Below are 18,960 nucleotides of genomic sequence, written 5' to 3' on the forward strand. Positions count from 1 at the left end.
CAGGCGCTGCCCCTGGCCGTGGGCACCTGAGGGGGGGGGCTGGGCGGCGGCAGGCGCTGCCCCTGGCCGTGGGCACCTGAGAGGGGGGGCTGGGCGGCGGCAGGCGCTGCCCCTGGCCGTGGGCACCTGAGCGGGGGGGGCTTCAGGCCCGGGCCTGGGGGATGTCAACACACACCGAAGCATCACACCGAAGCCACCCTCCCGAGGCCCCGAGCAGCCCCAGGAGACCAGAAAATTCCACTCAGCAGGGCTGGCAGGAAAGAGGCAGCATCAGGAAAACATGTGCCGAATTCGTAACCAGACCCACTGGGAACACGCGGCCAGGCCCGGGGACTGGTGAGTGGAGACTATGACATTCGCCCAGGGGGATCTGGGTGTGAGTCCGGGTGAAGGACGCCTCTACACGGTTTCCTCTTCCGTCACCAGGGAGCCTGGTGGCGGCAGACGGAGCGAGCCCGTGGCCGCGGCAGGAGGCGCTCTCCCCACAGACCGGCGGCTCTCACTGCCGGGGCCGCAAACGCCCAGGCTTCCCTCCCCACGGAAAGGAGCCGGGCCTCCAAACTCACGGACTTTGGTTAGGACTTCGGAGGCAGAAATAAGTACATTCAAATCGTACTTCCCCCCTGGGGCACCCTGGGCGCCACCTGAGCCGGGCCGCGCTGGAGGCCCAAGGCCAGGGGGGCAGAGAAGGTCCAGATGAACACAAGTGCCACTGGGCACAGTGCCCTCAGCGGAGGGGATCGCTCAGCAGGGGTGCCTTCCCTGGGGTTAGGCCACCTCCGCCTAAGCACAGCCCCTCCACGCAGAGCCCCCCTGGAAGGAGAGGAAGGAGAGCTTGGCCCCCCCTTGCACCAGGTCACCCCTGCTTCTCCTGCAAGTGCAGCGCTGATCCCCCAGTGGGGCGGACCCTGTGCCCACAAGCCACCTTGCTCCCCCAGGCCGCAGCGGCAGCCCCACCTCTCTCCCCTTGAGGAAAGAGGAGGGTGTGTGGAGGGTGCTCGGGACAGGAACATGGCCACCGCACCCAGGAAGACAGCAGGGCCACGGCCACGTGGGCACTGGGGACCCTCCTGTGCCCGGCTACCACACAGAGCCTGGGCTGCCCCAGGACCCTGCACCCAGGCTCCGACAAAGCCCCGGTCTGGTCTGCACCGAGCACAGGCCCTGGGGACACCGTGAGCCCAACTCTGACGGTAAAATACTCCCCGGAGACGCGGTGGTCCCCATGGCCGAAGCCAGGCTCAGGCCAGGAATGCGCGCGCTCAGCGCTCGGCCTGCAAAGCCCACCCCAGATCGCAGCTCTGCCCCTGGCCACCCGCTCACGGCCAGCTCCCCGTCTGGAGCCCCAGCAGCACCCCTCTGCACGGCCTGCGGCACCCCACTGGCTGTGACGCACCCTGAAGATCCCGGCTGGTCGAGGGCTGATGGCAGAAGGCCTCAGCTCCCCCCAGACCCCCTGCGGGGGCTGCTCCGAGGGAACTGCCCTTGCGGGGCCTCTGCTCCAGAGAGGTAAGGGCACCGGGGCCTCCGGGGCCTCAACAGAGCCCCCGCTAGTTCTGTTCCCCCAAACACACTGCAAGCGGGGGGAGCGCCCCAAGGTACAGCCTGTTAGCTGGCTCCTCAGCACCTCAGGGCACAGGCACCCTGTGGAGGCCCCACAGCCGCGTCAGCTGGCTGTCCTCACTCCTGCAGGCCCACCCCTGCCCCAGGGCCAGTGCTGACCCAGACGCAGCCTCTGCCCACCCCTCCCCCTATCAGGCTTTGCAGCCAGTCCCAGGCACTCCTGTTTGGTGACAATCAGCACTGTCCCAGGAGGGACACTCCCAGGAGGAGCCCACGGGGACTAAGAGAGCAGTCAGTGGACTGTCCCCACGGAGCCGAAGGGGCTAGGGACCAGGCGGTTGACCCAGCAGGGCAGGCAGGCTCTTCTGGGCTGGACTGGGCCCCACCATAAGCCCGTTCACTGAGCCGGCACAGGGGACCTTCAGGACGAACACAGCCCCCAAGTTCCCGCCATGCTCCAGGGTAGGGACTCGGGGGGTGGGCGTGGGCACACAGTGCCACCCACTGCCAGCGCCCCCTCTGGCGTGCACACCCTGCACCCCCAAACCAGCTCTGGCTCTGCCTCTAAGGGGAGCGGGGTGCCCCTCGTCCCAGGCCTGACAGCCCGGCCATGTCCAAGGCCCTGAGGAACAGCAGCACGACTGCACGCAGCTCCCAAGAGGAGCTCCAAAAGGTCCGATGGGCCACTGGTCACCCGGCGTCTGTGGCTCTGACTGTCCTTGCAGGGCAGAGTCTGCAGTCCGCTCCGGGGCCTTCAAGAGGGAGCTGGTCCTGCCCAGGCTTCTCCCCGACGTGTGTCCCGCAGTCGCCCGGGAAGCAAAGGGTCCATCTCGGCCGCGAGGAGGGGGCGCAGCCCCCATGCAGACTGACCAGGATGTGGGCGTCTTGAGGAGGAGCGGCAGGACGGAGCACCCAGGAGGCGGCTCGGGAGTCCGAGCCCGTGCCGCTCTGGAGCCAGAGGCGGCTGCGTGTGCAGGAAGGCCCCGCCGGGTGCCCCATGCTTTCCTCACCAGGCACAGAAACTTCCAGCAAAGGGGGGCCCTGTAGGCGGGCACATAGGCTCAGAGTAGGGGGTCAGTGTGCCCTGGGCTGGCCTGGGGGCTGCAGGACTCCGGGGAGAAGGGTCCCCACACTGAGAGCACAGGAGGGGGTCTGCGCCTCGCCGGCAGAGTGGCACCGAGTGGGAACAGGAAGGGGAGCATGGGCCCTTGTCTTCTGCCCCCTGAGCCTCAGGAGGAGCCTGGCTGTGCTGGGTCATGGTGGGACCCCCCCAGAAGGGGCCCAGCAAGGGGCCAGGATGAGCTGACTGTGAGCCCAGCTCCTTCGCTCCGCAGCTGGGCCGGCGCCTCCCAACCCCAAGCTGCTTCCCATCTGGAAGCAGAGAGGCCCGCGTGGGTGGTGGTCCTCCCCACAGGCCCACAGTCCTCCCCGGCGCGTCCTGCTCCCCGCAAGCCTGGGCACGGGGCAGGGGGGAACTTACTTGGCAGGGGCTCAGCAGCCTGGCCCTCGCCCAGGGGGGCTGGGGAGGAGAAGGTCTCGGCCACCATGCGCTCGACAGGGGTGAGGACGAGGCCGGGGGCCCATGGGTGCTCCGCCAGCTTCTTGCGCACGTTCCCACGCAGGTCCCTCCACTTGTGCTTGAGTTCGCCCAGGTCCCTGCGGCAGTAGCCCAGGGCGTTGACCGCCTGCAGGATCTTGCTCCACACGCGGTGCTTCCGGGAGGGCGTGGCCCGCAGCGCCCCAAACAGCAGGGGGTAGTGGCGAGCCACCCTCTGCACCAGCACCTCCGTCTCCTGGGGGCTGAAGTTGGGCTTGCGCGTCTTGGTGCGGGAGTGAGGGCCCTGCCGCAGGGGCGCGCGCCCCGGCCCGGGCAGCGGAGCCACCACGGCCGGCTCTGGGCTGGAGCTCTGCCGGCATGCAGCCCTGCCGCTGCGGGACCCTGGAAAGGCACCAGAGGCTGAAGGGGCAGGCGGGCCCAGCAGGGAACAGCAGAGCGCCCCCTGGCTCGCAGCCCAGGCGTCCGCCGTGCCCACCCGAACCCACGCGGGGCCCTGGCGCCACCCATCACGGTGTGGTCACCCACGTCGGCATGACCAGCTACCCTGGTCCCCAGGCCCTGGCCACGGTGGCCACAGGTCGGCCCCTGCCGGTCCCTCCGCCCTTCCCCACCTGGAGACGGCCCCTCCTGATCAGCCCCCACGGGGACCGAGGGAACACCCAGGTGGCAGGTGGGTGTCCATCTGGAGCGGAGACGCTCTGCACACCCAGGGACGCCCAGCCGGGGATGGAGACGGCGGCAGCCGTGCTGAGGCCAACTGGGGCCAGGGGTGCAAGGACGCGGGGCCCCAGGCAGGGGCCTGTGGGGAGCGCACCGCCAGGGCACACTGGGGCCGCCCACCGTCCTGCCGTGGAGCGAAGCCCTGCCTGCAGCCCAGGCTCTGAGAAGGAGGGAAGGCGAGCTTGCTAGACGGCAGCCCAGGAGGGGCCGGCCTGTGGGGAGGACAGAACCTTGGGATGGGGGCTCAGAGGCTGGCTGGGGGCTGACAGTGCCGGCCAGTGGCTCCGGGTGCCCCAGGCCTCTGGGCCAGGGAGCCGCGGTCCCTCCCCCACGCACACAGGGGCCCAGGAACCACGTGGCCTCCTGGGGTGCAGAGGCCAGGCCGAGGGGGCTGAGGTCCTCAAGTGGGGGGAACACGGAGACAGCAGGGATGATGGCCTGCTCCTGGCACAGCCCTGCCCCCGCCGCACCCATTTCCCGAGGAGCCGCCCCTCCCAGGTGACCCTGGGCCCCAAGCAGGCTCTCTGCCAGGGCACCTGCCACAGCCTCGACCCCTCCTCCACCTAGGACAGTCTGTCCTCAGCCCGGGGAGTCCTCAGGTGGGAGGACGATGCAGGGCGGGCAGCATGGAGGCCTGGGCTCTTCAATGAGCAGAATGGACGGGCCACACTCTTGCATGAGGCTCCCCAAGCCTGGCCCTCCTCAGGGGCTGGGGAGCCCTGGGGACACGGAGCGGGGAGGCAGATACTCAGACCCCCAGAACTGCCCTGGGTCTCATGCATCCAGGAAGCAGCTCTGCCACACCTGGGGGAAAGGGCAAGGAGATGTGGGGCAGGTGGCTCAGATACCCACCGGTGGCATCTCCTTGCTCTGACACCATGGAAGTCAAATCCTTGATGATCTGATTTACATCCAACAAGTCACTCTGTGGAAACAAGAAGGGAGACGTTACATGTAGTGATCAAGCACACAGCCATCGGGGGTGCTAAGCGAAAGCCAAGGAAGCCTAGGTCTCCCCCCCCCCCCCAACCAAGTCAGACACAGGGCTGGGGTCTGAATGCTGCTTCCTGACTCCAAGGCCAAGTCCCAAGCTCTCTGAGACTCCCAGAGCTGTAAGCCCCCTCACTGGGCACAGAGGACCCGGGGTTGGCCCTTGGAGGGCCGCAGTCAAGTGCAGGACAGTGTCACCAACACTGTTTGCACCTCCCACAGCCCCGTCAGTCCTGTAGACACCTTGTTCCCCATACCCGCTTTGGCGCTCCTTGAAAGCAGGATGGGACCTTTCCCTCTCTGTACAGCCGGCGTCTGGCACACGCCTGCACAGAGGTACTACTCAATAAATCCTGAAGGAGCAGGATGGATGAATGGATGGTCAGATGCATAGACGGATGGATGACTGGAGGGCGGATGAATAATGGATAGATGGACGGACGGTGGATGAGTGGGTAGACGGATGGACAGTGGATGGGTGAATGGACAGATGGTGGATGGGATGGTGGGTGGATGGATGGGTGGATGGAGGGATGGATGGCAGGTGGGTGGGTGGGTGGATGGAGGGAGGGAGGGAGGGATAGTGGATGGATGAATGGCTGGTAGATGGGTGGGTGGGTGGATGGGTGGATGGAGGTGGACAGATGAATGGATAGATGGATGGGTGGATAGATGATAGGCAGATGAATGGAGAAATAGTGGGTGGACAGACGGATGGGCTGATGTGGAAGGTAGACGGATGGATGGTGGATGGACGGGAGCCCCGCTGCCAGGGACGGACGGAGTGGCTTCCTGAAGCTGGTGAATGGGCACGGCGCAGGAGTCTGGACCAGGAGGCTCTGGGGTGCCCCACTCGGGCTTGTCTTGCCCGACATCCTCCATGCTGCCCAACCATCTTGACCCCATTAACAATGACGCTTGTGAGGGACATGGCCGCGCCACTCACAGGCCACGTGCTGGAGGCACGTCACACACCACCACCGTCCTACGTGGCAGCGCCTGACACCAGGTCACAACAGCCAGCTAACAGTAGACGTTGCGGGCACGCAAGAGGGCCTACGACCTCCAGGGTCTCTGGTACTGGCACCTGCGCCCACTGGCTCCACGGCCACCCTTTCTCTGAATGCCACCCCACAGGGAACAGCTCCTCCAGGCCAGCCGGGGCCCGGGCACGGCCGTTCACCTGGGAGCCAGGTCCCCTCGCCTATCATGTGAGCAAAACCACAGCTTCCTCCTCGAGTGCCTGGCATGTGGCCAGGCTTGGGCCCCCGTCGGGGAAGGCTCCTCCAGGCCACAAGGAGGGGCGGGGTGGGGGCGGCAAGACCCCTACTCTACAGCTCGTTCTGGAACCCGGACCGTTTCCCACAGGGGTCATTTCACCCACTGCAAAACATTACGGGGAGATTTATTTCTTTTTAGGTGTGTGCTGGGAAATGAAGCCATCAGCATGCTCTCAAAGCCACGTGCGCTGTCCACTACAATTCAATTGCAGCCTTCACCCCGCTGCGGGCAGATGGCCACCAGCAGAAACACGGCCGCTGGCCAGGAGGGCAGCCCGTGTGGCCTGTGGGCCTCAGCTCTGGGGACTGCAGCAGGTGGGTGGGTGCTGGGTGACCTGGGTGAACGGGCCCGGGCCCATCTCTGGGATCTCGGTCACCACAGCCTCCCCTGAGTGAGGCCACCAGCTTGGGGGGGGGGGGGTGCCAAGCTAGGTTCTGCCCTAACGTGGAAATGTCAAGGGCACAGATAAAGGCTGCAGGCTCAGTGGGGCCTCAGTCAGAACGCCTGCCGCCCAGATTCCCCGGTTCCCACCCCAACCCTGTCAGAGGCTGGGCACAGACCAGCCACAACCAACCTTGACCTTGCCACTGAGGCCTCTCACATGAGCCTGGCCCTGGATGCACGTGGACTTGGACTCCTGGGGGCCTTTCTAAGCTAACTCAGTCTCCCGTTGCCGGGTGTGAGCACGCCTTCCGCAGACAGGTCAGACGCGGAAACCAAGTCCCCCGCAGGTGAAAGGGACTCTCCCGAGGGCATGTGGCTGATAAATGCTGGGCCCGCAATCACGTGACCCAGGTCACCGCCGAGCTAGACGGCACCACGTCAGCGACACAGGGAGGTCACGCACTGCAGCCACTGCCTGGGTGGGATCACTGTGCATGGACGGTGTCTCTTCCCTTGGGCAGGGGCCGCTGAGGGCCACGCTGGTGTGGTGCTGCCCACTGCCCAGTCTGGCCCACAGGACACAGCCTTGCAGAGGAGAGGGCGAGGAGGGGGCTGTGGAGCAGGGACGGAGCCCCGTGCCCCCCAGGGGCCTGGCGAACCGTCGCTGGTGCAGTGCTGACCGCAATAACCTGGGACAGGCCCGGACGGAGCAGAGAGTCCCCGGTGCAGCTCAGGTTCTGGACGTCCAGGGAGAACTCTCTTGAAGACCCGGTGGCCAACGTGCTACAAACTCTGGTGCCCAGGCTGCCGGCTGCCTCACCTACCTTCCCTGCGGGCCCCACTCCTCCCAGGCAGGGTGTTCCTGCAGCCAAGAGCCCTCACCGGCCCGGCATCTGAGGTGGGGGTGCCATCCGGGTCCCTGCCCTCACCCCCGACTCACACGTGGGGCTCTGGGCGACAGACGGAGCAAGGTGGACCGCCAGACGGGCCCAGCAGATGGGCAGCCCGGAGCAGAGGTGGCGGGTCTGCTGGTAGGAGCGGGGGTTCCGGAGCCCTGGGTGCCCGGGGCGGCAGCATGGAGGAGGTGACCTGATGCGGGTGACCACACGGGGCCGTGCGTGGAGGGCACCAGCATCTCAGGCTGTGCACCAGGGAGGTTCCCACTCACTGGCCCCTTGGCAGTCAAGGTCACCTATCACACACACCCCCTTCTTTATTCCAGGCCTCTCTTCTCAGAATGCCCAGCACTCAGACCCCTGCCCCCCGCCTGCCCTGGAGCGGACCGCCCAGCTAACGCTGCAGGAGCAGGGCCGGCCCTCGTCCCGAGCAGACGTCCTGAGGCCCTGCTTCACCCTCCCGGACCCGTGACACAGGATGCTCTCAGCGACCTGCTCAGTGACGCGACAACAGAGCATCAGCTCTGGCTGGGCCCCTGGAAACAGTGACGCTAAGAACCGCCCCCTCCCCACTCCTTCTGTGTTCGGGAAAATGTCCTCTGCAGATGACTCCTTCCCCGTGTGACTTAGACCCATTCCCCTAGCGGGACAGGCTCAAGGGCACCCCCTTGTTCCCCTGGGACCAAACCAGGGCAGAGCCCCTGTGCCCACCCTGTGCTGAGTGCTCACCCCCCTGGCCTGTAGGGACGGAAGGCCTGGGATCCAAATTCAGTTTGTCTCCTGCCCCGGCCTGGACACCTCACCCACCCCCCACCAGACACAAGAGGACCCCCGCGCCCCTCTTCTAGGGGTGTCTGCACATCCTACGGCCCCAGCCTTCTCCTTGAAAGCAGCCCCTTGTGAGGACCCTTTTGAATCAAGACTCTCTGTGTCAACAAAGTGAGCCCTGTGGGGGAGGCGTGAGGGGTGCAAGGGCACCCCGAGGCCCCCCGCACTGCAGCTGGCCTCTGCCAGGACTGAGGGCTGCAGGCCAGGGCCGGGAGGGCCGGGACGCCGCGAGGGGGCGGGGCTGACCGCCGGGCACCTGTGTGGGGCCCTCCCCACGCAGGTCGCCCGCTGTGCCTGGTTCCGAGGCTGCAGCAAGATGGCCCACGGGCGCTGGGACGTCCCGGTGCAGCGGGGTTTGTGTCCCATTCACCCCGCATCCAGAGGCTGTTTGCAGAATGGGTGGGGTCTCAGGACCAGGTGGCTCTGGGGACAGAACCCCGACTTCCAGGAGAGGGAGGGCCCATGAGAGGAGGCGCGGAGGGGCAGCCCCAGTGGCAGGAGGCAGCACGCAGAAAGGGAATATCTGGGCACAGGCAAGTGACACTGACAAGTGTCCCCCCCGGTCCCTGTACTGGGCCCCAGGCCCCAGGGCAGGCCTCACTCAGCTCCCAGAGAAGCACACCAAGGACAGGAGGGCCCAGCTCCCAGGCAGGCCCAGGGGGCACGCCCGAGGAGCGGGTCCCACCAGGAGGGGGTGGGAGCCAGGTGCGCGCACAGCTCGGATCGCAGGTCTGACGGAAGGTGGGCTTGCCCTGGACCCGGAAGCCCCCGAGCTGCTGGGACCCGGAAGCCCCCGAGCTGCTGGCCCGGCGACCAGGGACGTCAGGCGGCAGCGGTGCAGTGAGCGCGGGCGGCAGGCGCTGGGAGCCATGCGCCTGGCGTGGGCACCCGAAAGCGGGCGAGTGGGCGACAGAGAGACTCAAAACACCTCAACTTAGTAAATGTTTAAATCATGCCGTTATTTTCCTGATCGCTTCTAAAACCAGAGCTCATTAAAAGCTCTCACGGAATCTTCTTTCTTTTCTTCTGCTGGCACCACGGAATGACAGCCTTGCTCGGGACGTAACAACTCCCCGGTAAGCGTGAGCGCACGCACGCACCTGTGTGTTCCCTTCACTTTAAGGAGGAATAGAAAGAAAATACCACTGTGCTTTTTCTATTACACGATCTCTTATAATTAGAATCTTGGCAACCATCCGCCTATGAACACAACTGTTCCGGTTAATGGAACAGCCAAACTTTACTGATTTATTCCCATATTTATAGGTATCAGCCACGTCACCCCCTCCCCGTCCCCCGCCTTCTGGCTGCACGATGCCACCTTCGGGGGGGTGGGCCCCACGGCTCTGCCTCATGCCCGGCCTCCTCCCTCCCCGCCCTTCCAGGCTGCCATGGCAACAGAGCAGCTGCTGTGCTGGGGCAGGTGACACACGGCTCCGGGGGGGTGGTGTGGAGCGCCGGTCCTCAGGGTGAGGTCAGGTAAGGTGGGCATGCGTGGTGGGGGACAGACACGAATGCCCAGCCCGGGAGCAGACAGACGCCCAGGGCCCCAGCTCAGTCAGCCAGACCAGCGCCCGGCAAGCCTGCCATGTGCTGGCAGTGGCTAGGGGCATGTGCCCGTCTCCTTAGGCCTCCTGCCACCCCGGGAGATGAGGCACTGCCCTCCCTCCAGACGGGAAGAGCCAGCCTCAACCAGGATTAAGTGGCTGTGGGCAGGCCGAGCTGGGGCTCCTCCCACTCCTGGCTCCTGGGCCCTGCACCCCTCGGCGACCGCCTGCATCCTTCCCATCTGGGAGAGAGGCCGAGGGGCAGGGGGCAGACCCTGGGGCCGGCCAGCCCCGCCCCGCTCCGGATCAGGCCGGGGCGCGAAGCCCCGCTCTGCCGCACACGAGCTGCAGGGCCAAGCCCGGTGACGCGGCTTCTCCGAGCCCCCGCTCCGGCTCGGATAAAATTGGACCGCAGGAGTGCTCAGTCTCGCGGAGCGTCTGTGGGGGCTGATAAAATGATGCGTATAAATAAAGGCAACAGAGCCCTCTTATTAAGTCACAGATCTGCTGTGGAGCCCCAACATTTAAAACGTATTCACCCATCCACCCCCCATCCAGCCACCTACACACCATCCACCAATCTATCCATCTGTCTGTCCATCCATCCGTCCGTCCATTCACCCCCATCCATCCATCCAACCATTCTTCCAACACCAACAGTCCGTCCGTCTGTCCGTCAGTCCACCCACCACCCACCCGTCCCTCATCCTTCCACTCCTCTATCTGTTGGAGGAAAGTCATCAAGTGGCGCTGGCACTGCTCTGCGAGGACTAACAGACAGGGACCCTGCCTCCATGGGGCCTCTCTCGTCAACGCAGACAAATCAGAGCGCGTGGAACAGTACGTGAGGCAGAGGAGAGGGACACTGGAATTCTAGACGGGCCACGTTTGAGTCAAGACCTAAAAGTAAAAAGAAGTAAGCTGCTCGAGGGTTCGGAGGGACAGGTCCGGGCCAGAAGGTGCCGGCGCATGGAAAGAGCCAGGGCGGCTGGGGGACGGGGACCGGGGAAAGTGTGGTCCACGCGATGGTGCGGGGGGGTGTGTGCCGGGAGCTGCACCTCCTGGACGGCCACCCCAGTAAACCTGCTGCAGTCCTCTTAGGAAGGGACCCTGGCCTGCCTCCACCAAGGGGTGGGCCCCGCTGGGCCTTTGAAACTGCCATAACCAGCTGGGCAGAGACGAGGCTGAGTGGCTTCCGAGGCTGAGTCACAGAAGCACCCCGGGCTCTTCGCGCTAAGAAGCGGGGGGACCCCAGCGCCCGGAACCGGTGGAACCCTCCTCCCCAGGGAAAATGCCGGCACCCAGGAAGGCCTACCTGGCCACCGCTGCCTTGGCGCCTAGGCGCTCAGCTGACTTCACACCTCAGTGACAGCAGAGCCTCCCCATGGGGTGGACCCCCGGTCAGCAGCAGGCCACACGAGGCCGGGCGGAGTCTGAACTGGGGCAGGGGCCTCAGAGAAGCTCCCCAGGGAGGGCCGGGAGGGGCCCCTGCTGGCTCTGGCTCTGCCCGGGGGACGTCCCTGCCATCTCTGCCATCAGCGCTGCAGCACATGGTCACCGTGGGCTGACAAAGATCCTTCGTGTCCCCTTAACCCTTTCAATAAGAGACTAGTGGCACTGTCCCGCTTTGCAGATCAACTAAAGCTTCCAGAAGACCTGGGGGCTCCTGTGGCCAGGCAAGGGCATGGCTGGGGCTGGGGTCCCCAGCCAGACTTCTGGTTGCCCTCTGTGACCACGAGATGCCCAAGGTCAGCCACCTCCTCCCCACAAGGGAGCGAGGAACTCCCGCCATGTCCACGGCGGCCTCTCCTGCCTCCACCCCTGCTCCAGGCTCTGGCCTGCCCACCGCCTGCGGTGTTCTTCCCCCCACAGCCCGCCACTCTGGTGGGGACAGGCCACGCGGGACCACGGGTGGTCCTGGCTGCTGCTGTGAGGACCCAGGAAAAAGAAGGGAGAAGTGTCCTCGCCCGCGGCCCTGGGGCACAGGGTCACATATCCCACACACCTCCCGGGGCAGGGAGCTCAGCCGGGAGCTTGAGAAGCACCTTCCCGTTACTGATCCTGAGCTCCACCTGAGGCCAGCACGGTGCCCCCAGGGGTCCCCACAGCCCGTTGTCTGAGATGCCCCATTTCTGACTGCCCCGCAGGACCAGGAAAGGGGTTCAGAGAGGGGACCTGAGGCCAGAAGAAATGGGAGAGGTTGTGGCTCGGAGAGCTGGCTCTGCCCAGACTGCACGTGCTCTGCTGCTGACGGCACGGCCTCAGTGGGGGCAGGAAGCAGGACTCACCCCTGCGCGCCAGGCTCCCCTGAGAGGAGGGGTTGACCGGCACTGTGGCACTGGCTCTGGCACAGCTGTGATGGACAGCCCAGCAAGGCCTGGGGGCCGAGCTGTCCACCGCCTGGTCACCCACCAACCCACAGTGAGGAGGGGCCTCAGCTCTGGGACTGGGTGGGTGCCTCGTGGCTCCTGCTTCCTCCCACCGATGCCCACCTAGAGCCTGAGCTCCACTGGGATGGACACAGTCCTTCCTCTCTACTGACAAGGGCAGCTGGCCCAGACGGTGCCAGGCACCAACCCCTGCCCTGTGGGCCCTGATGCCCTGCCCCTTGGAGCTCTGGGAGGTTTGCGGTCACCGAGGGCCAGGCCCATCTAGAACCAGTGTCAGGAAGGGGCCTTAGGCTCGGAGGCCAGAGACCACCTGCCTCCAAACCAGGGGCAAGAAGGAGCTCCAGGGAGGCCAAGAGCTAGCTCGGTGCAAAGCGGGCCGTGCCCCAGCCGCCTCCATCCCCTGTCAGAAGGACCCGCCCGCCCACCTGGCTCCACACCTCCTCCAGGAGAGGCCAGGGCCTGGGCCACATGGGCCCCAGCAGCGTGGCCTCATCCATCAGCAAGTGGGGGACAGTGTCCTGCCTCATGAGCGTGTGCCTGGGGACCAGCGTGTCCAGGCTGGCACAGCTCTCTGCGGGGGCGAGGCTTCTACCCTACGCCTCCCAGAGCCCAAGGCTAGCACGGCCATCCCGGGGGGCAGTGAGGCTCCTGGCACAGCCAGACACAGCTCTCTGTGGGTGGGTGTCCCCAGGGCTCTCCCTCTCAACCCAGTCTCCCCAGGGGGAGCAAAGGGGGCAGGCCACCAGCCCAGGCCTCCCAGCTGGGAGGGAGTGTGTCCAGATCAAGGGCATCTTGGGCTAGCCCTATGGTGCGGCCCTGCAGCCCTGCTCTCACACTCCCCAGCTCCGGCAGCCCTGATGACACCGGGCCAGTGCTCCCCACAGGAGGGGGTCTGAGGCCCAGGGAAGGCCTGGCACTGCCACAGGCCCGCTAGCACTTGGTGGCAGAATGATGGAGCCCAGACTGCAAAAGCAGGGGGCCAGGGGTCAGGACAGAGGACAGCTGAGTCCAAGCCTGAGGACAGCTCTGCTAAAGTCACCTGGGAGCAGGGAGCAGGGAGGAGCTGGGCTGAGCAGGGCTGGGCAGGACAGGGCACAGCAGGGAACAAGGGGCAGGGCGAGGCGGGGTAGGGTGGAGCGGAACTGGGCTGGGGGCAGGGCTGAGTGCCTTTGGGCGGGGCTGGATTAGATAAAGCGGAGTGGGGCGGAGCTCCGCAGGGTTGAGCTGGGCGGGGCGGAGAACTGGGCAGGGTGAACTGGGCGGGGCGTGACGGAGCTGGGCGGGGCAGGGCGGAGTCGGGTTGGGTGGGCGGGGCAGAGCTGAGGGAGGGTGAACTGGGCGGGGCGTGACGGAGCTGGGCGGGGCAGGGGCGGAGCCACCCTGTCCCAGGGCCAAGCACTTCTACAGAAGTGGAACCGGCAGAGCTGGGCGGAAGCTAGGAATTTGAGGGACAGAGCACACAGCTTTCTGGGCCGGCGGTCTAGTCACGGACATAGGGACCCTGTGTGGGGGCCAGGCAGGGAAAGGACACGGTGATGGCACTGCATCAGTGGGGCCATCCTACCCCTGGGCAGCCACATTGCCAGAAAGCAGGTCCAGGGCTGGGCAAGCAGGCAGGGACCCGCCTGGACAGTGAGCTGAAGTCAGCAACTGACGACCCTTGTGGACAGGAGCAACTTCCCACGTGGGGGCCACTGGAGGATGACGGGCTGCTTATGGGGGTCCTTACCCGGCCTGGAGGAGGGAGGCCCGCACATGGGTGCAGGACACAGGCCTCCATCGCTCGGGGAAGGCCGCTGTGGTGGGGGCGGGACAGCCACTTGTCTGAGTTCATTCAACACATCTGCCAAGCAGGCTGCCGAGGGCCCTGGGGATTGGGCCGGACACCTGACAGGCGAGGCCCCTGCTCTGCTGGACAATACCGGGCTTGCAACCACAGGAGGGGCAGAGAGGAGACGGGGGCAGCTTGCATGGGTGGTCAGGAGCCTGCCCGGCCTCACAGGGGAGCTGCCAGCAGCTGAAGTGTAAGCCACCCCCGTACCTCCAGGCTGCTCCCCACAACCTGCTCCCACTGCGGTCCACTGTCCTTTGCAGCTCTGGACAGACACCCCATCACCCCAAGCAGCTGGGCTCCAGCCTGGCCTCTGCCCCTGGCTCACTCATCACGTGGAGGGACTGTCACCAGGACCAGCTGTAGCACTGGGGGAGGGGGCGGGGAGGACGGGAGGCGCAGGTGCACTCGCCACGCAGCCTCGGGAGCACCATGGCAAGTCCCTGCTGTCCCAGCCACCCTCACGGGGCAGGGGAGGGAAGTGAGGCTCAGCGCTTGGCTAGCTGACCCCCACCAGGCTCAGAGGCCCAGAGACAGGACCAACTGGATTCAGGCCCCAGACTGGCCCACAGCCCCAGGCCCCTCCATCTCGGCTGCCCTGCACAGGCCCCCACGTGGGGCCCATCACCCCTGGTAATGCCCACCCCTCCGCCCATGCTCACCACGCAGAGAATGGCAGCAGGGCCCACGCCCGGGCTGCCCGATGCGCAAGGAGCCCCACAGCCCACCTCGGAGGGGGGACCCGACCTACTCAGGGGCTCCCAGCCCCACCCTTGTCCTCACACCCGGGCTGTGCACCTGGTCGGCAGCTCCCCGGATGCCAGGCCAAGGCCCCTGGGTGGAGAGTAGCACCTCTCGCCTGGCCCCTGGCCTGCCTGCACTGCCCACAGCGCCAGCGGGGCCGCAGGCCCTTCCCGCAGGGCCTCAGTTCCTGAGCCGGAGACTGCACAGACGTCTGCCCTCCAGGGACCCCGGCACCCCATGTCTTTAGAGACAACCATGCTTCAACCCCCTTCTCAGCTTCTCGAAAAAGTCGGTCCTGCTGTGCCGACAGGGACGTGAAGACGGGTTTGGTCCTTTTCTGGTGTTTCAGGAGAGCAGAGGCCCGTCTTTGGTGCTGCTCCTGATGGGGCCCCAAGCAGGTGCACCTTCCCCTTTTGGGGGGCAGGATAGTGAGGGGGTGTGGCTTTGCTAAAGCAGCTGCTGCAGTGGGGAGGGGGCCCAGGAAGAAAGGGGCTGAACTCTGCCTCCCTGGGTGGGACCACGGACCGGAAACACATCCTGAGTTCACCACCTTGCTCCGGTCCCCGTTTCTCTGGACGAAGCTGCTTTCAGAGGACGTGGGCCCAGAGCCCCAGCTCCCGCCTCCCCAGCAGGCCCCGCAGGTGAGCGGAGGGAAGCTCAGGGGAGAAGAGTGGGTGGGGGCTCACCGGGCTTCAGGCCCCCGCTGGCAGGGCCAGCAGCCTCCTGCGTCCCCGACGCACCTCCAGAGTCCGGGCAACAAGGCCGCCGGGATGCACACGCCCACGCCGCCGCACCCCTGCACGCGCACGCTCGCCAAGCCAGGACCTCACCTCGATCTGCAAGATGGCCTCCTCGCGCAGCCGGATGGCCTCCACGTCGTCCTCGGTGATCTCTGGAAGGGACGTCTGCTCCTGGCCCTGCCACATGCCGTCACCCCCGTTAAAGATCTTTCCATCGTCGGGCAGCTCAGCATAAGGGGCCCGGGGACTCTGCTGTCAACAGACAGGCCAGTCAGCCCGGGCGGGGCTCAGGCCACAGCCTTGTCCCGGGCTCGCAGCGGCAGTGCCACAGCGGGCTCAGCCTCGGCTCCGGGAACCCCCACCCTGCACTCCTGGGAGGGGAGAGGCCCCACCGCCCAGGGCCTGCAGCCCTGACGGGGCCTCTGGCTGTCCCAGGCCGGCTGCGGGGCGCTCTCGGCAGCCCCCCAGCCCTGACAAGTGTGGCCTCCTGGCGTCCCCAGCTCTCCGAGTCCCCAGCTCTCCGTGACTCCCCAGCGATGCCAGTCCACGCGCAGCACAAACCCCAGCTTCTCACAGGAGGCACATGCCCACCGGCTCTGGTGGCGGCCGTGGGTCCCCACCAGGCGGCGCAGCCGGGCAGGCAGGGGCTGCGGGCACGAGGCGTGGGCTTGGCAGGGCGCGCACTCCACCAGGGACTGTGTGTCGTCCCGCAAATCCCTTGGCGGGGCCCAGGCCGCAGGGAAGAGAAGCCAGAGGGCTTCTCTACTCATCTCCAGTTTACCAGCTTCGGGGATTCAGTAAAATGGTGGCTTTTCCCTTCAGTCACCCATCTGCTCTCTGAGGGGCCACGCTGACCCCAATGAGTCAACTGTCAGGTCCTGAGCAGGGGTGCTGGGGTGCCTGTGGGGCGCTGTCTCCAGCCTGAGCACCCCACAGGGGCAAGCTCTCCTTGATGTCACAGAAGTGAGTGTGGCGACACGTGTGTGTACATGTCGGGGGTACATGTGCCTACGTGTGTGTATGTGGCTACATGTGTGTCCGTGTGAGTGTGGGAATGCAGGTGTGCATGTGTGTGAGAGAAAGAAATGAAAAGGACAACAGGGAAGGCTGGAGGATGGGCGGAGCGTCCTGGCAGCCCCCTGCCCCCCACCCCCCCATATCCCCCTGTGCCCCCCTGCCCCCATGCCCCCTGCCCCCTGTGCCCCCCTGCCCCCCAACCCCGAGCCCCCGTGGTGTCAACTCTCCCCCGGGCCCCTCCTGCAAAAGACAGAGCTATGGGCCCATTTTACAAACAGGGACACCAGGGTCCAGTGACCACAGGACCCAGAAGGAGCAGAGTTAAAGGCAGCTGGCTCCTTGCTGCACCGGCACAGGGCGGCAGGAGGGGCCGGCCTGAGCCTCCTCCCCGGCTGACTCGGCACCCCGGGCTGCACCCCGGCCTCCCTGGCGCCCCTCCTGCCCTCTGTCCGGCCCAGGCGCTGACTCGGACCATGGCACCTCCTCCTGCCCAGAGAGAGCACCGGCACACAGACCGAGGGCAGGGCACCCAGCGCAAGCCCCACACTCCTGTCCGCACCCCTCCTGCACGAGTGTGGCTGACAGGCCGGGGCTGAAATGCAGAGCAGGATGTCGGTCACGGAGCCTCCCTCCACAGATGCCTGCTCCCCAGGGCGCTCTGCGGGGGTCAGTCTGCCTACTCTCTCCTTTCCCTTTGTGACGAGCCCTCCTTCCTGCTCTCCTGTGCCACGGCCCCGCGGCCCACCAGGCAGCTTTCAGATGGCCCGGGCAGCGGGGAGAACACAGCCTGGCCGGCACGCTTTCTGGGCCCATAACTGCCCAGCCAGTGCCAGGCCCAAGGGCACAGCAGATGCATGCCAGGAGCCCCGCGCACCGAGGACTCAGCCGGTCCCGCACAGAGTTCTGGCCGCCCAGCACAGGCAGGCCACATGGTGTGTGTGTGTGTGTGTGCGACTGCACCGAGGAAACGCAGGGACAGCCGGATGGCCCGGCGACCTGCCTGCAGGAGGCCCTGGTGACCGCGGGACCACCAGTGGAACAAGACAGTGCTCTCTCTCCAGTGCCACCCACAATCCCTGCAGGTGGTGGGTGCGCTCACGCTCCGGCAGGGAAGGAAGCCTGAGACCCGCACTCACCAGGCTCCCCTTCCAAAGCCGCGTCCCCCCCCCTTCCAGAGCCAGTCCTCCCCCCCCCCTTCCAGAGCCCGCGTCCTCTCCTCCTCCTTCCAGAGCTGGTCCTCCCCCCCACTCCCCTTCCAGAGCCCACGTCCTCCCCCCCACTCCCCTTCCAGAGCTGGGTCCTCCCCGCCCTCCACACAGCCGCAGGCGGAGCCCCTTCCCCCAATCAATCAGTAGAGGCCTTTATGTAAATAAATACGTGGATACAGGAATATAAAATAAAAGATCTAAAAAATCTGTTGACAAGCGCTACTGGTCCAAGGTGGCAATTACCACCTCCCCTTCCCGTGTGGGCGGGGGGAAGTGAGTGGTGCGGGGGGGGGGCTGGCTCGCAGCCGGCGCCTCTCCAGCCTCAGCGCCCTCATCTGCAGAAGGGGCATACGACCCGCACCCATGGGCGCCCGCCACACAGCCGCTCTCCCGCCAGGAGGGACTCCGTGGGAAACCCCTTGCCAACTGCTGGCCCCTCAGCCCCGGTGCAAGGCCTGGGGCACAACCTTGCAGGCTGTGCCACCCTGGCGAGTCCCCTGCTTGCCCAGCCCAGCGCCCACCCCGTGGGAGGCAGCTGACACCCCTGCCCCCAGAGGCCCTGCCTTCAGCAGGCGCTCAAGAAAGTGACATGAGTACAGGTGAGCTTCAGGTCATAGACTGGGTCCATCCCAGTATGGAGGCAAGGGTGCTGCCCCCAGAGGAGCGTGTGTGCACTGCCTCACCCCTGCCCCTCCCCCAGGCCGTCCCAGAGCAGCAGGGGGGCCCCACAGGGCCTGGCCCCTCCCAGGTTCGTGTGACAATCCTGTGGTGAGAGCTGCCGCAAGGCCCCCTCACCTGTGCACCCGGGACAGAAACACAGGACACTCACTGTACCCACCCTGGGCTGGAACACCCAGTGTGTCTACACAGGGTCCCTGCAGACCCACTAACAGAGCAGTCAGAGCCTCGGAACAGAGGTGCTACAGGACACGGCACAGAACCTCCCCTGGAGTCTGCAGCTCCGAGGAAGCAACGCGAAAGCTGGGAGCAAAGGGGTGTCTGCGTGCCCTCACCTCCCCAGGTGCCCTCATCTCCTGGGTTAGGCCCCCGTCACCTCCTCTGGTGCCCTCACCTCCCAGGTAGGGCCCCCCCAACCTCCCAGGTCAGGGCCCCCGAACCTCCCCAGGTCAGGGCCCCCCTACCTCCCCAGGTCAGGGGCCCCCCCACCTCCCCAGGTCAGGGCCCCCTCCACCTCCCAGGTCAGGGCCCCCCCACCTCCCCAGGTCAGGGCCCCCCTCGCCTCCCCAGGTCAGGGCCCCCCTC

The 18,960-nt window shown here is 66.2% G+C and overlaps 1 protein-coding gene across 6 annotated transcripts in view; it reads right to left on the reverse strand.

Moving 5' to 3' along the window:
- TSNARE1 (t-SNARE domain containing 1) overlaps positions 1–18,960 on the reverse strand; it is an 88,876-nt gene that overhangs the window by 4,442 nt on the left and 65,474 nt on the right. For 4 of the 6 annotated variants that reach the window (XM_029923712.1, XM_029923710.1, XM_029923713.1 and 1 more), the window contains 3 exons: positions 15,563–15,724; positions 4,694–4,766; positions 3,044–3,502 (listed from right to left, as the gene is read on the reverse strand). In XM_029923712.1, the coding sequence (XP_029779572.1) occupies positions 3,044–3,502; positions 4,694–4,766; positions 15,563–15,724 (694 nt within the window). The remainder of the gene's footprint in view (positions 1–3,043; positions 3,503–4,693; positions 4,767–15,562; positions 15,725–18,960) is intronic. The other 2 variants (XM_029923711.1, XM_029923709.1) reach the window with 1 other exon arrangement.

The sequence above is a fragment of the Suricata suricatta genome, chromosome 15 (assembly GCF_006229205.1).
Source record: "Suricata suricatta isolate VVHF042 chromosome 15, meerkat_22Aug2017_6uvM2_HiC, whole genome shotgun sequence".
NCBI lineage: Eukaryota > Metazoa > Chordata > Mammalia > Carnivora > Herpestidae > Suricata > Suricata suricatta.